Source organism: Vicia villosa, linkage group LG7 (assembly GCF_029867415.1).
Source record: "Vicia villosa cultivar HV-30 ecotype Madison, WI linkage group LG7, Vvil1.0, whole genome shotgun sequence".
Lineage (NCBI taxonomy): Eukaryota > Viridiplantae > Streptophyta > Magnoliopsida > Fabales > Fabaceae > Vicia > Vicia villosa.
In genome coordinates, this window is record NC_081186.1 from 90,445,013 (window position 1) to 90,459,510 (window position 14,498).

A 14,498-nucleotide genomic window follows, 5' to 3' on the forward strand; every position below is an offset into this window, starting at 1 on the left:
TTAAATTTATACCATGATTTCATTCTTATTTTTATCCTTATTCTTGTTGCGACCAAGTTAAATAACAAATTTAACTTTTTATTTTATTTATAAAAGAATAAGTAAAATATCAGTTATATATAATCTAACACTTTTATATGTTTGAGGATAATAAAAACATTAATGAAATTTGTTTAATTTTTAACTTTTAAAAATTGTTTGACTATATACATAAATAAAAATAATAATAATAATAATAAATAAATATTGTTTAATTTTATAATAATAGTCATTAATTCTGTAATCAAGTTATAAGATGTAATTTATTTTATTGAATACATAAAATATACCCCTATTTATTTGAACATTGAAAGACTATATCTCAATTATTTTAAATTTAAATTTAAATTTCATCGTTCAAAATGCACTTTTAAAAGAGATAAAATTTATGCACTTTTAAGAGAGATAAAATTGACTCACATAAAAAATTAAATTTTTAAATGAGTTGATAAATGCAAAGTCTATTTAATAACCTAAATGAAAAGAAAATGGGTTGATAAATGCAAAGTCTATTTAACAACGTAAATGAAAAGGCAAATTTCAATATTACATTAAAATTGACTTTTAATTATATCAATAAGTGACTTTATCAATTAATAAAAAAAATTACAAATAATTTCAACCAAAAAAAAGTTACAAATAATTGAGAAATAAAATATTTTGAGACTAAAATTTTCATAATAAAATATTTTTAGACCAAAATTTTCTACTTTTAAAGGTTTAAAATATATGATGATACTAAATTACAATAAAAATGGTAATAAATAGAAAATAAATTTTATTTAAGAAAAAAATCAAAATAACCATTTAGCATTAAACTGAAAGATAATTAAATGAAATATTATAATACAATTCAACACAATTAAATCTCATTAATTAACTTTAATTATATATTTAATTCAATTTACCATTGAAGCTGCATTAATTCTCAGTCAAATTATTTTTTGTTAATAATTTAAAAAATTTCTTAAAAATTTGAAACATTTCTTAAAAATGGAAAGAAAAAACACAATGTAAACACTGTTTTGACAGTGCTAAAGCTATCTTAAAGTTTTTTCTCAATGTTGTTTTATATCATACAAAAGTATTCTCAACATTGTTTTATATCATACAAAAGTATCTTCATATAAGGGACTTGTTTTTATAATTTAAATATATATATCAAAATAATAATGACATTTTTACAACTAAAAAATAACTACAACATTATATCATGATTTAAAATATTTTTACAACTAAAAAATAACTACAACATTATATCATCATTTAAAATTCTATAGTACCCCATAGAAATTACTAAAGAATTTTGAAGTTAGTACATTACATCACTATTTCTTTCTTAAGTTTAAAGAATTAAAATAATAGTTGATAAGTGTAAATATTAGGCTAATGTTGCCTTTCATCCATGCATTTTACTTTAAAGTTATCCTTTAATTCATCTTACTTAAAATAACAAAACACATTCAGATGCATCTGTTGGCATCTGTTGTAGGTATCAAATGAAATACTTATGCAGCATCTTAAATTATTCTTCATCAATTAAACCTCTCCATTGTACACCAATTTTCCTTGCATAACTCAAATTAAATAAGTTCATAACATTTAACAGCAACAAATTCAAAACAAAATAAACAAAAAGAGACATAATAAACAATTGAATCAAATTATCATATCATGAACAACAAATAAAAGAAAAAGAGACATAATAAACAATTGAATCAAATTATCATATCATAAACAACAAATAAAAGGAAAAACAATTAAAGTTTTGAGGATGAGATATTGTGAGTTTGAAATGGTTGGATTGATACATATTTAACCCATATTAATTTTCAGCTTAATTATTTTTCTACTTTCATTCAATTATTACCTTCTGATTTTCTTTATTTAATTAATTAGTAATATTGGTTGTATGATACTGCTTACCATATAGTTTGATGTTAAGAGTGCATTGTATACAATTAGGAATATGTTGGCATAACAAATACAATCCCTTGAATCATATCAATTTAATTAAATGTGAAACTTTGAAATTTTGTATAATGTAAGAGCTTTCAGCTGCAAATTCTGACTGAACTTCGAAAGCTGCAAAAATGAAATACCACAAAATCAATCATATTATAAAAAAGTTTGGAACAATCCCTTGAAGTTGCAAAAAAGAAATACAACAAAATCATCCATTATAAAAACAGACATTTGAATCAATCAAAATCATCCATTATAAAAAATTAAAATAATCCATTGATTATAAAAAATAGAGCAGAAGTAGAAAAATCAAAATCATGCATTTGAATCAAACAAAATCATCCATTGATTATTTGTTTGAAATACTTGCCACAGACCAAATACAAATCCTTTGACTCGTTGATGTCCTTCACAGATTCAATTGGGCGAAAATAGATTTTAGATAAAAATGACAAATACAAAACTTACACGGAAGATTGGAATGGAAGAAGAGAAGTTGTGGTACACTATTTTGGCACCTTAAATTTATAGGTGGACAAAAAAATGAAAAGGTAGTAGTGAAATATCAATTCAACGAATCTTGGAAGGATGGGTGGAGTGGAAAATCGTAATTCTTGGAAAGGGGGAAATATCGTGAATCTTGAAAAGGGTAGGTGGAGAGGAATATCGTTTGACTACAAAAACTACTGGCTTTTTATTTCCCAATTATAAATAGGTGTATTATAAATGCTGAGAATGATTAGGTTAAATTAATTATTATAGAATTAAAAAAATAATAAAAAGCAACAATAAACCTGGCTATGCCACGTCAGCCCTATTAAATGTCAAGTCAATATAAATCAAGTAACTTTTAAATAGTCAATTTTACCCTTATAATTAGATTAGATTAGGCATTTAATCAGATGGCTTATTATGTAATTACCAAGTACTTTAGTTTTTATATATTTATAATAGAAGTAATAAGTGAACTGTTCAACTCACGTCTAAAAACGTGGTAACAGTTACAATTGAAACAAATTGCATTCTACTTAGTGGGACCTAGAAACTAGGAACTTATTAACTGAACCCAAATAAATAGCATTATAAAATTAAATCCTAACAATTTTCACAGTCTGAGCAAATTCTAAACCTTAATAAAACTAGAGAAAAGTTGTAAAACTATGAGAAAGATAAAACTAAACTGTTAAAAATAAAGATTCACTTCTTTTCATTGACAGCTACCTAACTGTTAAAAAATTTGAAAGTGCTTCCAATCCATAATCTCTTCCAAATCCATTCATCTTATACCCTCCAAAAGTGCAGTCATTATCAAAGGCAAAGTAGCAATTGATCCAAATGATGCCTGCTCGAATTGACCTTGTCACAGTATTGGCAATGTCCAAGTTTTGAGTCACAATCCCTGTTGCTAAACCATATTCAGTATTGTTGGTCTTCTTAATTGCTTCATCAATGGTCTTGAACTTAGAAAGTGTCATTACAGGTCCAAAAATTTCATCTTGTGCTATTAGCATAGCATCCTTAACATTGGTAAAAATAGTAGGTTCAATGTAGTATCCTTTGTTTCCCACTTTCCGAACCCCAGCTAATAGTGTGGCTCCTTCATTCTTTCGATGCTCAATATAAGAAAGAATTTTATCAAATTGCACTTTACTAGTTTGGGGTCCTTGTTGAACTTCAGGATCAAAAGGGTCACCAACTACCCAGTGTTTCACCTTTTCCACCACTTTCTTCTCAAACTCATCATAAATTCCTTCTTGAACAAAAACTCTTGAAAATGCAATGCACACTTCACCCTTATTATGAAGTATTCCAAATAGAGCAAGATCAACAACTTTATCAACATCAGCATCATCAAAAACTATGACAGGTGACTTGCCTCCTAACTCAAGTGATACCGGCTTCAAATTGCTCAACGCAGCCGCCTGCAACATCAGCATCATCAAAAACTATGACAGGTGACTTGCCTCCTAACTCAAGCGATACCGGCTTTTACGCGACGACTCATTTCGGCTGAACCAGTAAAACTTACTGCATCAATGTCCATATGTGAGGTGATAACAACTCCTGCAGTTGCGCCAAATCCAGGTACTACATTGAGTACTCCATTCGGAATTCCAGCCTCATTAGCGAGATGAGCATAAAACAACGCAGAGAGAGATGTTTGTCCAGCCGGGTTAAGAACCATAGTACAACCAACGGCCAAAGAAGGAGCACCCTTAGTAAAGAACATAACAATCAGAAAATTCCAATGTATAATATGTCCAACAACACCAATAAGTTCCATCAAAGTATACAAATGAAGATTCCCTTCTTTTCATTGATTATCCCAAATGTCTCTATAACACTACATTATAATAAACTTAAAGGCCAAAATACTAATAAAAGCCCAATTCAACACCATTCAAAATAAAATAACAACTAATATAATTGTAATACTAATTAAAATATTTAATTGCACCTCCTATCATATACTATTATGCCTACGGCTCTGCCACATTCTCCTGCTCGTGCTCGTCTTCTTGCTCGTCACCAGCAACTGTTAATGGCACCACTGCTGGCTGGTGAGAGGACTGCCACCATATCCCCAAACATATGGCTCCAATGATGAAAAGGGCCACGACTCCGACCAAACTGAACACCCACAAAGAAGGTGGCTTGGGGCCTAATTCTGGTTTTTCATGGAGAGTATCATTGAGTCTCATCGAAGGAGGCTCAATTTCGACCGAGAGAACAGGGGGCTCGGATTCAATGATAGGCATTTGATAACCTAACAGTAACCGTGAAAGTTTTAAAATAATGATAATTAAAGAAAATGAACGTTAACTCAAATGCATACTTACAGAGGAGGAAGATGGTGACTGGCAAAACTTGAAACTTGAAACTTGAAAATAACGAAATGAGTGAAACTTGAAACTCATAGTTGAGAAGATGTGGAGAGTGGGAAAGTCAAAACTGAAAATCAATGCATTGATTTGTTGGGTGTATCACATTAGGCTAAAAATAGTGAGACTGGCTATTTGTACACCACAAAACTTACACCTAGTGTTACACCATTTAAACAACAACATGATTATGCATTTATTTGTGTCAGAAAAAATAAAATATAATTATTAAATATGATACAGAAAGCAAAACCGTATATAAATACTGTCAACATGCAATGTAAAGCTAGCATTTCTCAAAACTAGTACAGCTGTAGTGCATGGGCTGCATCATTATCACTTTGAAAATGGATTATTTTATCAATATGGAAGATTATTAAAAATAAAGAAATTTTTAAAAGTGTGGCATATTGATAGAATATGACATACTTTGAAAATATGTCATAATTCTGATATAATAATCTTACACTCAAATGTCATACTTTGAAAGAAGAAAAAAAGGTCCTAGGGGGTACGCCTCTCCATTTAATTTCCTCTTACCTATCAAATATATTCAATAATAACTTTTATTGCTATCAATATCAATGAATTATCATTGCTAATATTATTGTTTTGTTTACATATTCAATAAATTAAGTGGTAGTAAATATAATTAAATATGTTATATGCTAACTCTTCAAATTCGCTGTACGTTATACATTAGTTTTGCATCTGTTGTGCTAGTTCTTTTCTTCTCTATCAAATATGTTAACGTTGCTTTAATGAATATATAAAACTTCCACCCATTAATTTATATAAATTATAAACTTGTTAATGGTCAACAATTTATATAAACTTTCCACGCATTTTTTTTTACAAAGGAAAACTTAAGTCATTCAATAATAAAAGTTTAATACAAGGAGGAATTGTGTAAAATAAACTACGCCTAATCCAAGAATCGGTCGCTTTTGTTAACGTATGAGCAACCGAATTCGCTTGGCGTTTTATAAACTTTACCTCAAAGTTAGGAAAAGAGATCAACAAAAATTGAATAGAAGAGATAATGAAACTAAATTCAGAAATAACATTATTGTTGGATTGAATAGCTTGAGTCACGCTTTGAGAATCACTCTCGAAGATAACATGTACGAAGCTCAAATCAATAGCCATTAGCATGGCCTCCTTAAGAGTCAAGGCTTCCATCTCAAGGATTGGAAAGAGGCCGAAATCCCACGCAGTACCGGCTATCACAAAAGAGCCCACATTATTTCTAACACACCAGCCCCGATTCGAAGTCCCACGAGTAATATTAAAACCGGCATCCACATTACATTTAACTGTCTCCCCCATTGGTGGAATCCAAGTCAAACTATCCACCTCATTGTGAAACCGAGAAACCTCCTCTTGAACCGAATACCATTCCTGCCAACTAGCAAAAGCATGTAACCCAAGTTTAGAGTATTCCTCACTCTCATTATTCCATATCTGATTATTCCTATTCTTCCACAATACTTCAATCATAACAACAACTCTCCATGCCGTCCTACTATCCTCCCGGCTACACACATCGAGAACCAAAAAAGAATCATTAGTAAAATTAGATAAATGAGGTGCAACAATATTCGAGAGACCGGCTACTCCCCAACATCGGTTAGTTATCTCACAACCAAACAAAACATGACAGGTATCTTCCAAAGGGTGCTCACAAAACGGGCACGAAACCGGACAAGGAACATGATGTTGATGAAGCCTAGCCCGAGTTGGAAGGCAATCCCAACAAATTCTCCACAATAAATGCTTAACTCTTGGAGGAGCTTTAACTTTCCAAAGACTACATCAATCCCCTTCCACACGATTAGATCTTGCCCCCCTTGTTCTCTCATCCACAACTTATAGCCCGACCGCACACTATAACAACCATTCTGCTCTAAATTCCACTTCCACTTATCTTCACACACCTCCGCAAACAACGGCACTTGCAAAATAATCTCCGCCACCACATGGTCAAATAAATCTCTTATAACAGAAACATTCCAAAACTTACCATTTGGTGACAAGAGATCATGAACAGTAATATCATACACACCTTGTTTTTGCGGGCCAAAAACACACCCTTCTGTTTTACCTCTTAGCCAAGGCGCAAACATCACCGGAATTTTCGTACCATCGCCAATACTCCACCTACACCCAAGATCCAACACTTTCCTAGCCTGCCAAATACTACGCCACACCAAACTAAGATTAAACCCCAACTTAGCATAAAAAAAGACATACTAGAAAAATACCTTGCTTTATAACATCTTGCCACTAACGAACTCGGATTTGACAAGAGATGCCAGCCCCTTTTTGCCACCATGGCCATGTTAAAAGCCCAGAGATCCCTGAATCCGAGTCCTCCTTCATTCTTTGCTCCCGTCAACTTATCCCAAGACATCCACCCAATAACCCTATTATTTGAACTACCTCCCCACCAGAAAGAATTCAGCATTTTTTCAATATCATCCACAATTCCATCTGGTAGAATAAAAAGACTCATCACATATGATGGAATGGACAAAAGAACCGATTTTATCATAACCTCCTTACCCGCCCTAGACAGAGGTCTACTCCTCCAGGAATTGATCTTCCTCCAAATCCGATCCTTCACATAACCAAAAATCTCTTTCTTACACCGCCCTATAAGAGAAGGGAGGTCCAAGTAAGTTCCTGTACCTAACACATGCCTCACTCCCATAAGATGAGCAAGGTCAGCTTGAGCTGGGTTACTAAGATTTCTGCTGAAAAACACCTCCGACTTCGTCAGATTAATCTCATGCCCGGAAGCTTCAGCATACAGGTTAAGAATCTGCATTAAGTTATTAACTTCAGACAAATTTGCCCTGCAAAATAAAAAACAATCGTCAGCAAAAAGTAGGTGAGACACACTAGGTGCCCCCCTACAAATTTGAACACCATGAATGTCTCCTCGTGCCACTGCTCCTCTAATAAGAGTCGAAAGTTCTTCAGTAATAAGGATAAAGAGATACAGGGAAAGAGGATCCCCCTGCCTCAATCCTCGTCCTGGCTGATTTGGTCCAACACTATCCGTATTCACAAGAACATAATAATTCACCGACGAGAGACACATCATCATCCACTTATCCAAGTCTCCGCAAAACCCAACCTTTGTAACACCCCCCTTAGAAACCCCCAGTCCACCTTGTCATACGCTTTGCTAATATCAATCTTCAAGGCTAATTGAGCATTATTACCCAACGTCCTACGCTTTAGAGTGTGAATAATCTCAAATGCAATTATAGCATTATCGAGGATAGATCTGCCTTCCACAAAAGCGGATTGTTCTTCGCCAATAATCTTATTAAGAAATCTCTTCAATTGGTTAGCCAACAACTTCGAAACAATTTTATACGCCACATTGCATAACGATATCGGACGCAAATCCTTCATGTTATTAGGATTTCCACATTATGGAATCAAGCAAATATTGGTACGAGTAAGACTTTCAGGAAGAAAGGCCGTGTCCAACCAAATCTTAGCCTCATTAAAAATATCATCACCACAAATGGACCAAAACTTTTGATAGAACCCAGGGTTAAAACCATCCGGCCCTGGAGCCTTGTCAGGATGCATCTGTGACAATGCCGTAAAAAGCTCATCTTTCAAAATAGGCGTTGTAAGGTAGTTATTATCAGCATCTGATATAACCGGCTGAACCAAATCAAGAATAGGTGCATAATTCCCTATTTTCTCCTCAAACAATCTGTCAAAATAATCCTTAGCTATCCCACATAAACCCTTATGACTTCTAATCTCATTATTCCCTTCATCATGGAGCATTTGAATCTACTGGAAATTCCGACGCACCGTAGCGGACCGATGGAAAAATTTAGTGTTCAAATCACCATCACACAACCAGTGGACCTTCGCTTTCTGCCGCCAATAGATGTCCTCTCTAATCCGCACCTTATTATACTCATTATGTGCTGCTATATATTGCTCAACCGCCACCGAAGACGAGCTATTGCAAACGGTTTCCAATTTCTCCCGCAAACTATCCCTCTTAGCATTGATAGACCGAATACGGCCCTGATGCCACCGTTCCAGCCCCATAGCACAACTAGCTATCCGCTCCGGTAAATGATGATACACATCACCGTCACCACCGGTCCAGCCTCATTTACCACTTCCTCCACCCCTGCTTCTTTCAACCACCAGTTCTCAAACTTGAATCTTTTCCTCTTACAAGAATTCAGGGCTGGATCAGAACACAACAATATAGGGCTATGGTCAGAATGTGTAGCTATCAAGTTAAGCAGCTTAGCATTAGGGAACAAATGGATCTAGTCAGAGTTAGCAAGGGATCTATCAAGTCTTTCTTCAATCATGTGAGGAGCACCTCTACTCTTAACCCATGTAAACGGATATCCTTCAAGCGGTATATTGGTAAGATCACAGTCACCAACAGCTTGTTGAAAACCCGCGCACAACCAATCGGGGTGAGAATGTAAGCCATGTTTATCATGCTGAGAAAGCAGGTCACTAAAGTCTCCAATGACACACCATGGCAAACTCGACATATTGTTCAATTCACGAATCATATCCCACGCTTGCCTTCTTCTACTACCATCCGGATAACCGTAATAACAAGAAAGCCTCCATACCCCTTTCATATCGTCATGCACAAGGATATTGATGAAATTTCTAAAAATTTAGAACCGTACACTTGCTTCTATTCTTCCACAACACTGCAATCCCCCCACTCCTTCCTAACACATCCACAGTAAGACAAGCATCAAATTTTAGCGACACGCGGACACTCTCCATCTTCCGAGAATTGACTAAAGTTTCAGACAAAAAGAGAATATCAGGTTGATGTCGGTGAGCCAACGAACGGATATTTGGAATTGCTCTCGGGTGACTCAAACCCCGGCAATTCCAACTGAGGATCTTCATTGGTCCCAGCAGTCCTGGATGCCAGGACTTGCCGTTAAAAAATGATTCTGCTCCTTAACAGATACCTCCTTCTTCACTATCTCACGTTCCCTTCTCCTCTTCTTCTCGACTTGTTCCTCATTAGGAGTTATATCACTGATAGTGGCACCATTACTCAGCTGAGAATCATTTCCAGCATCCGCAGACAGGCTGCCAATATTGAGATATGGATTAGCACGGATTATCCTAGGTTTTGGCATTTTAGAAGCTGTGTTTTTGGCGCTGAGAGGTTTAGTTTTAAATTTAATTGGTTTAGGCTAGAGAGAGTTTGTAGGTATGATAGGAACTGTATGTTGAATCACATGCGGATTGGGTGCACTTAAGGCTAAGGGCGAAGATTGGATAACAGGAAATGATTTAAGATTTAGGTTTTTTGTGGAGGCCACGATGTCTAAATTTTGTTTGGTAGTTGCATGAAACAGGAAAGGGTTAGACATGAGAGTTTGTTTTGATTGGCTATTGTGAAAATTTGGTGGACCCCCACAATTATATATGATCGGGTAGGCCAGGTAATGTGGAGGTTAAAGCAATTAATGGAGAGTTGACTGGCTGGGAAACGGTGTGCTGTTTATTACTGAAAGGGGAGATCGTTGCATTTTTTGATTGGGTGGCTAATTTAAGGTTGTCGGATGTAGGTGGGGGCAAGGAATGATTGGTCAATAATTGTGCCTGATTCAATGTAAATGTTGGGCCGTTATTTTCCATTAATTCATCATTATGAATAGTAACGGTGCTACAATGATTGTGGCCGACATGTTGTCCCCCCCCCCTTGTCTCTCTGCTGTCCCCACTACTTTCCTCCCCAGCTGTAGCTTCACGCACCGAACCTCCACCAAAATAATTTACCAGATTACCACTACCTCCTTCCTCCTCCCTCAACCATCTTGAAGAGTTTCCATACATCTTCCTATTATCAGCACGCAAATCCGCCGACCACCCCCGAACTCTATTATCTTCCTCCATATCAAAACGAACTGCACATCTCTGTTCCGTATGGCCCAGAATACCACAAAAAAAACAAAAAGAACTGAGTCTCTCATACTTGAAGCTAACAACAGACCAATCACCTCCCTTGTTCTTAACTCTAGTATTCTTTTTTAGAGGTAAACGGACGTCAATCTTCACCCGCAAACGCATATATTGTCTCCAGAAGCTAGAATTATTATTCTTGTCATATTCCACAAACGAGCCTACGAAATTTTCCATAGCCATACCCACCTTCTCTATCATTAAACCTGCTGGGAGATTGTGGACTTGCACCCAAAAATCTACATGAGTCAGCGGAATATTCTCGATTTGGACCCCAACATGCACTTTCTCCAGAATCAATAGATGATTATCATAAGACCAGGGACCTCCTTTCTGTGTAGCCTCCATATCCAGTTTGTGACTAAACTGGAATAGAAAACGTCCCTCCGTAGCTTCTTTGATCATAACATTTTTAACAGGCCTCCATATATCCGCTATACGAGCCTTCATTGATTTCACGTGGATCGGTCTATCACTCAAAAACCTTCCGTCCAAACAGAATTGTAAATCTCCCCCATTGCCCCCTTCACCCTCCACATCAAAACAAAACCCATCAACTTCGCCTTCATCTTGGATCGAAAGGGCTTCCAGGTTAGGCGCTGCCATCGGGTAACCGTCACAATACAGAAACTGCAAATGAAGAAAGGGACTGCCAATGAACCACCTGTTTCGTGAATACAGGAAGTATGAACCAAAGCCAGGAAAATTGACAAACACTTCCCACGCATTCTTTAATTTTATACAAAAGTATAATCTTTAAACAATAATAATTGGATCAAATTACTGCCAACAAAATTATAAAAAAAAAATCAAAAATAATTTTGAATAACTATTTAAACATTTATTTGAACAAAGTAATTTTTATTTATTACTATTAAAATATCAAGTTTATTAATATTGAAAATAAAGTTATTTTTAACATGGATCACTAAAATATAATGACAAATACATTTACAAATTTTAAGAAAAATAACACATACTAAACGATACATCAATCAATATATTTTTTTAAGAGCAGCGCAAATTCTAAAATTTTCACTAATTATTCATTCTTAATTATATAAAAAGACTTAATTATTTAAAAAATATGTTTATTGTTTATTGTGTCTATAAAAAAAACTTTTTAAACATTAAAATTAAAATAAAAAGTTCTACAAGAAATATTAAATGAATTAATTTTATTGCCGGTTAAAAATAAAATATGAAACGTTAATAAACAATTTCATCTTAAAAAACTAAAAAAAGTTAACTTTTAAACAATAATATTATATTTATAATATTATTAATTAAAAATTATTATAAAATTTGCCTCAGGCTTCAAAATCTATTGGATCGGCCCTCTAAAATGCCAATTTTTTTCATAGGTTTGTCCATTCATTGGTTGAACCAAAACTTATTTTTTAATAGGGTCGTGGTCGTCCATGCATTGGATGAATGCTTGGAAATATTCACAAATTGCATAAAACTTGTTAAGCGGGAATTTCACTTATTAAGTCAGGTATCTTGTTTAATCGAGTTAACAAAATTTTCTTAAATTTTAGAAATTTTTCAAGCCTTAGTCCAATGCATGGACGACCTTACGAAAGAAAAAAAAATTAGTATTAGTTCAACCATTGAATGGATGAACCTATGAAGAACAAAATTGATATTTTAGAATATTTTTTTCAAAGTGTGATATTTTAGTGTATTATTTTCAATAGTGTGGTATATTGATAAAAAAATTTTGAAAATTGATATAAAAGATTATTGAAATTAAAACCATCTTTAAAAAGTGATAAGATTAGGAAAGAATTAAATATGGAAATAAATCATGACCATTAAAAATTAAAAAATAAAATGTGCAAAAAAATTGAAAGGTCACATGTTTGAGTCGTATCGGAAGCATATTGCATTCGTTTCAGAATGTATCGGATATGATTCGACATGGATTTTGAAGCATATGTGCTTTATTGGGAAACAGACATGAGGCTTCTTGTGATTAAGGGCACTTGTAGGATATTATCTAAGGTTAGCTTTTGATTAGAGGCAAATTTAGATTAAATTAAATAATAGTTGGACTGGCAGACTTTATGGAAAGACACTGATCGTTACCAATACAACCTTTGCTATGACCTAGATAATGCTTTTTATAATGTAAATGAAATCATTAGGTATAAGATGGTGAGAAACACGTGATTCTACGAATTAGGTGTTAGAAAAATATCAGGTTTAATCGAATGACCGAGGCTGGAATCGTGAATGGAATCAATTTCCATATAGTATTTTAAGCACTCTCGAATGTCTTAGAGTTTTGATGCAGGAATACCTAGGATAATTCAGCTTTATCGAGTTTGCGCAAGACCGACAAAAACTCGAATGCAGCGAAGAGAGCTCTGGAATTTCTTAGAGGAATTTAGGATTTTGTGATGATAATTATGAATCCAGAATTATGCTTTTATAGGCCATGCTAATGTTGTTTCACAAGGTAGCGACCCTTGGTGAAACAATTTCTTTTCCAAGAGTTATGACTTTTGGCCCATAACATGGATTCTACAACACTTCATGAAGTGTTGCCATTTTTCAAATCCACTTCTCTTTTCATTTTGGAAAAACTATCATATTATTAATTATTTATTAATAATTTACAACAATCCCCCACTTATTCTAATAATGACAAGTCAAATTCCAGAATATAGAAAGCAAAAAAGTGTTAACACAGTTAGGTATCTTTCGATTTTAACTTAACCTTAGTAAAGACAACGCAAAGTCTAACCAGAATGTTAGGTAGATATACTTTGAACCGTTATCCCATGTGATCAGACCAGCGTTACTATACACATACTCTTTTATTTGAGGTGTATTTTAATATCAATTTTTCTTGACAAAAACAATTTTATAATAAAAATTCTTGTATAGTGTATTTTAACCATTGTTTTCTTTTGAAACATGTACTGTTATAAAAAAAATTAAGTTAGTATATGTTTTTGAAATACAGTAAGAAAAATATTTATTTTTATTTTTAAAAAATCAAGTTTGATAATTTAGTAATTTCTTAAGGAGACTATTTTTATTAAAATAAATTCTATACATTAACTTAACTACTTTTGTTAGAAAATGAAGAAAATAAATTATTATAATGGCAAAATGTCAAAACTGTCACGTTAGAGAGAAAAAAATGAGTTTTAAGTATGAAAATAATTATAAAAAAAATCACTAAGTCATAATTAAGAGAGATGATGTTTTATTACTAAATTGATAATGTAAATCATACTAATACAATACCCACTTTCATTAATGCGGGTACTAATTGGGACCCAGGGACACTTAGTGTCATTGAAGCAGAGGCTTTAGCCCTTAAAGAAGCTATCCTTGGAGCTATCTCAATGAACCTGACTTCGGTTATTTTTTAGAGTGATTGCCAGCGAGTTACACAAGCTTTGTATACATGCAATAAGGGTGTCTCCGAATTCAGCATTATTATCAAGTCTATTTCTACTCTTCTTCAGTCTTTTCCTAATTTTGAGGTCAAGTTTGTAAAACGTCAAGCGAATATGGTTGCTCATTCCCTTGCGAGGGCGGCTAATTCTTGGGCTAGACGTAGTGTTTTGAGTTTGATTCCTCTTTGTATTGAAC

General features: G+C 33.9%; 1 protein-coding gene across 1 annotated transcript; it reads right to left on the reverse strand.

Annotated features, from left to right (window-relative positions):
* Positions 1-3,077: 3,077 nt before the first annotated feature.
* LOC131617798 (aldehyde dehydrogenase family 2 member C4-like) lies at positions 3,078-5,031 on the reverse strand. The gene is made up of 2 exons (XM_058889053.1): positions 4,845-5,031; positions 3,078-4,771 (listed from the first exon to the last, which is right to left on the reverse strand). Exon 2 carries the CDS (start codon positions 3,942-3,944, stop codon positions 3,222-3,224), a length of 723 nt encoding a protein of 240 aa, XP_058745036.1. The 5' UTR covers positions 3,945-4,771; positions 4,845-5,031; the 3' UTR covers positions 3,078-3,221.
* Positions 5,032-14,498: the final 9,467 nt, after the last annotated feature.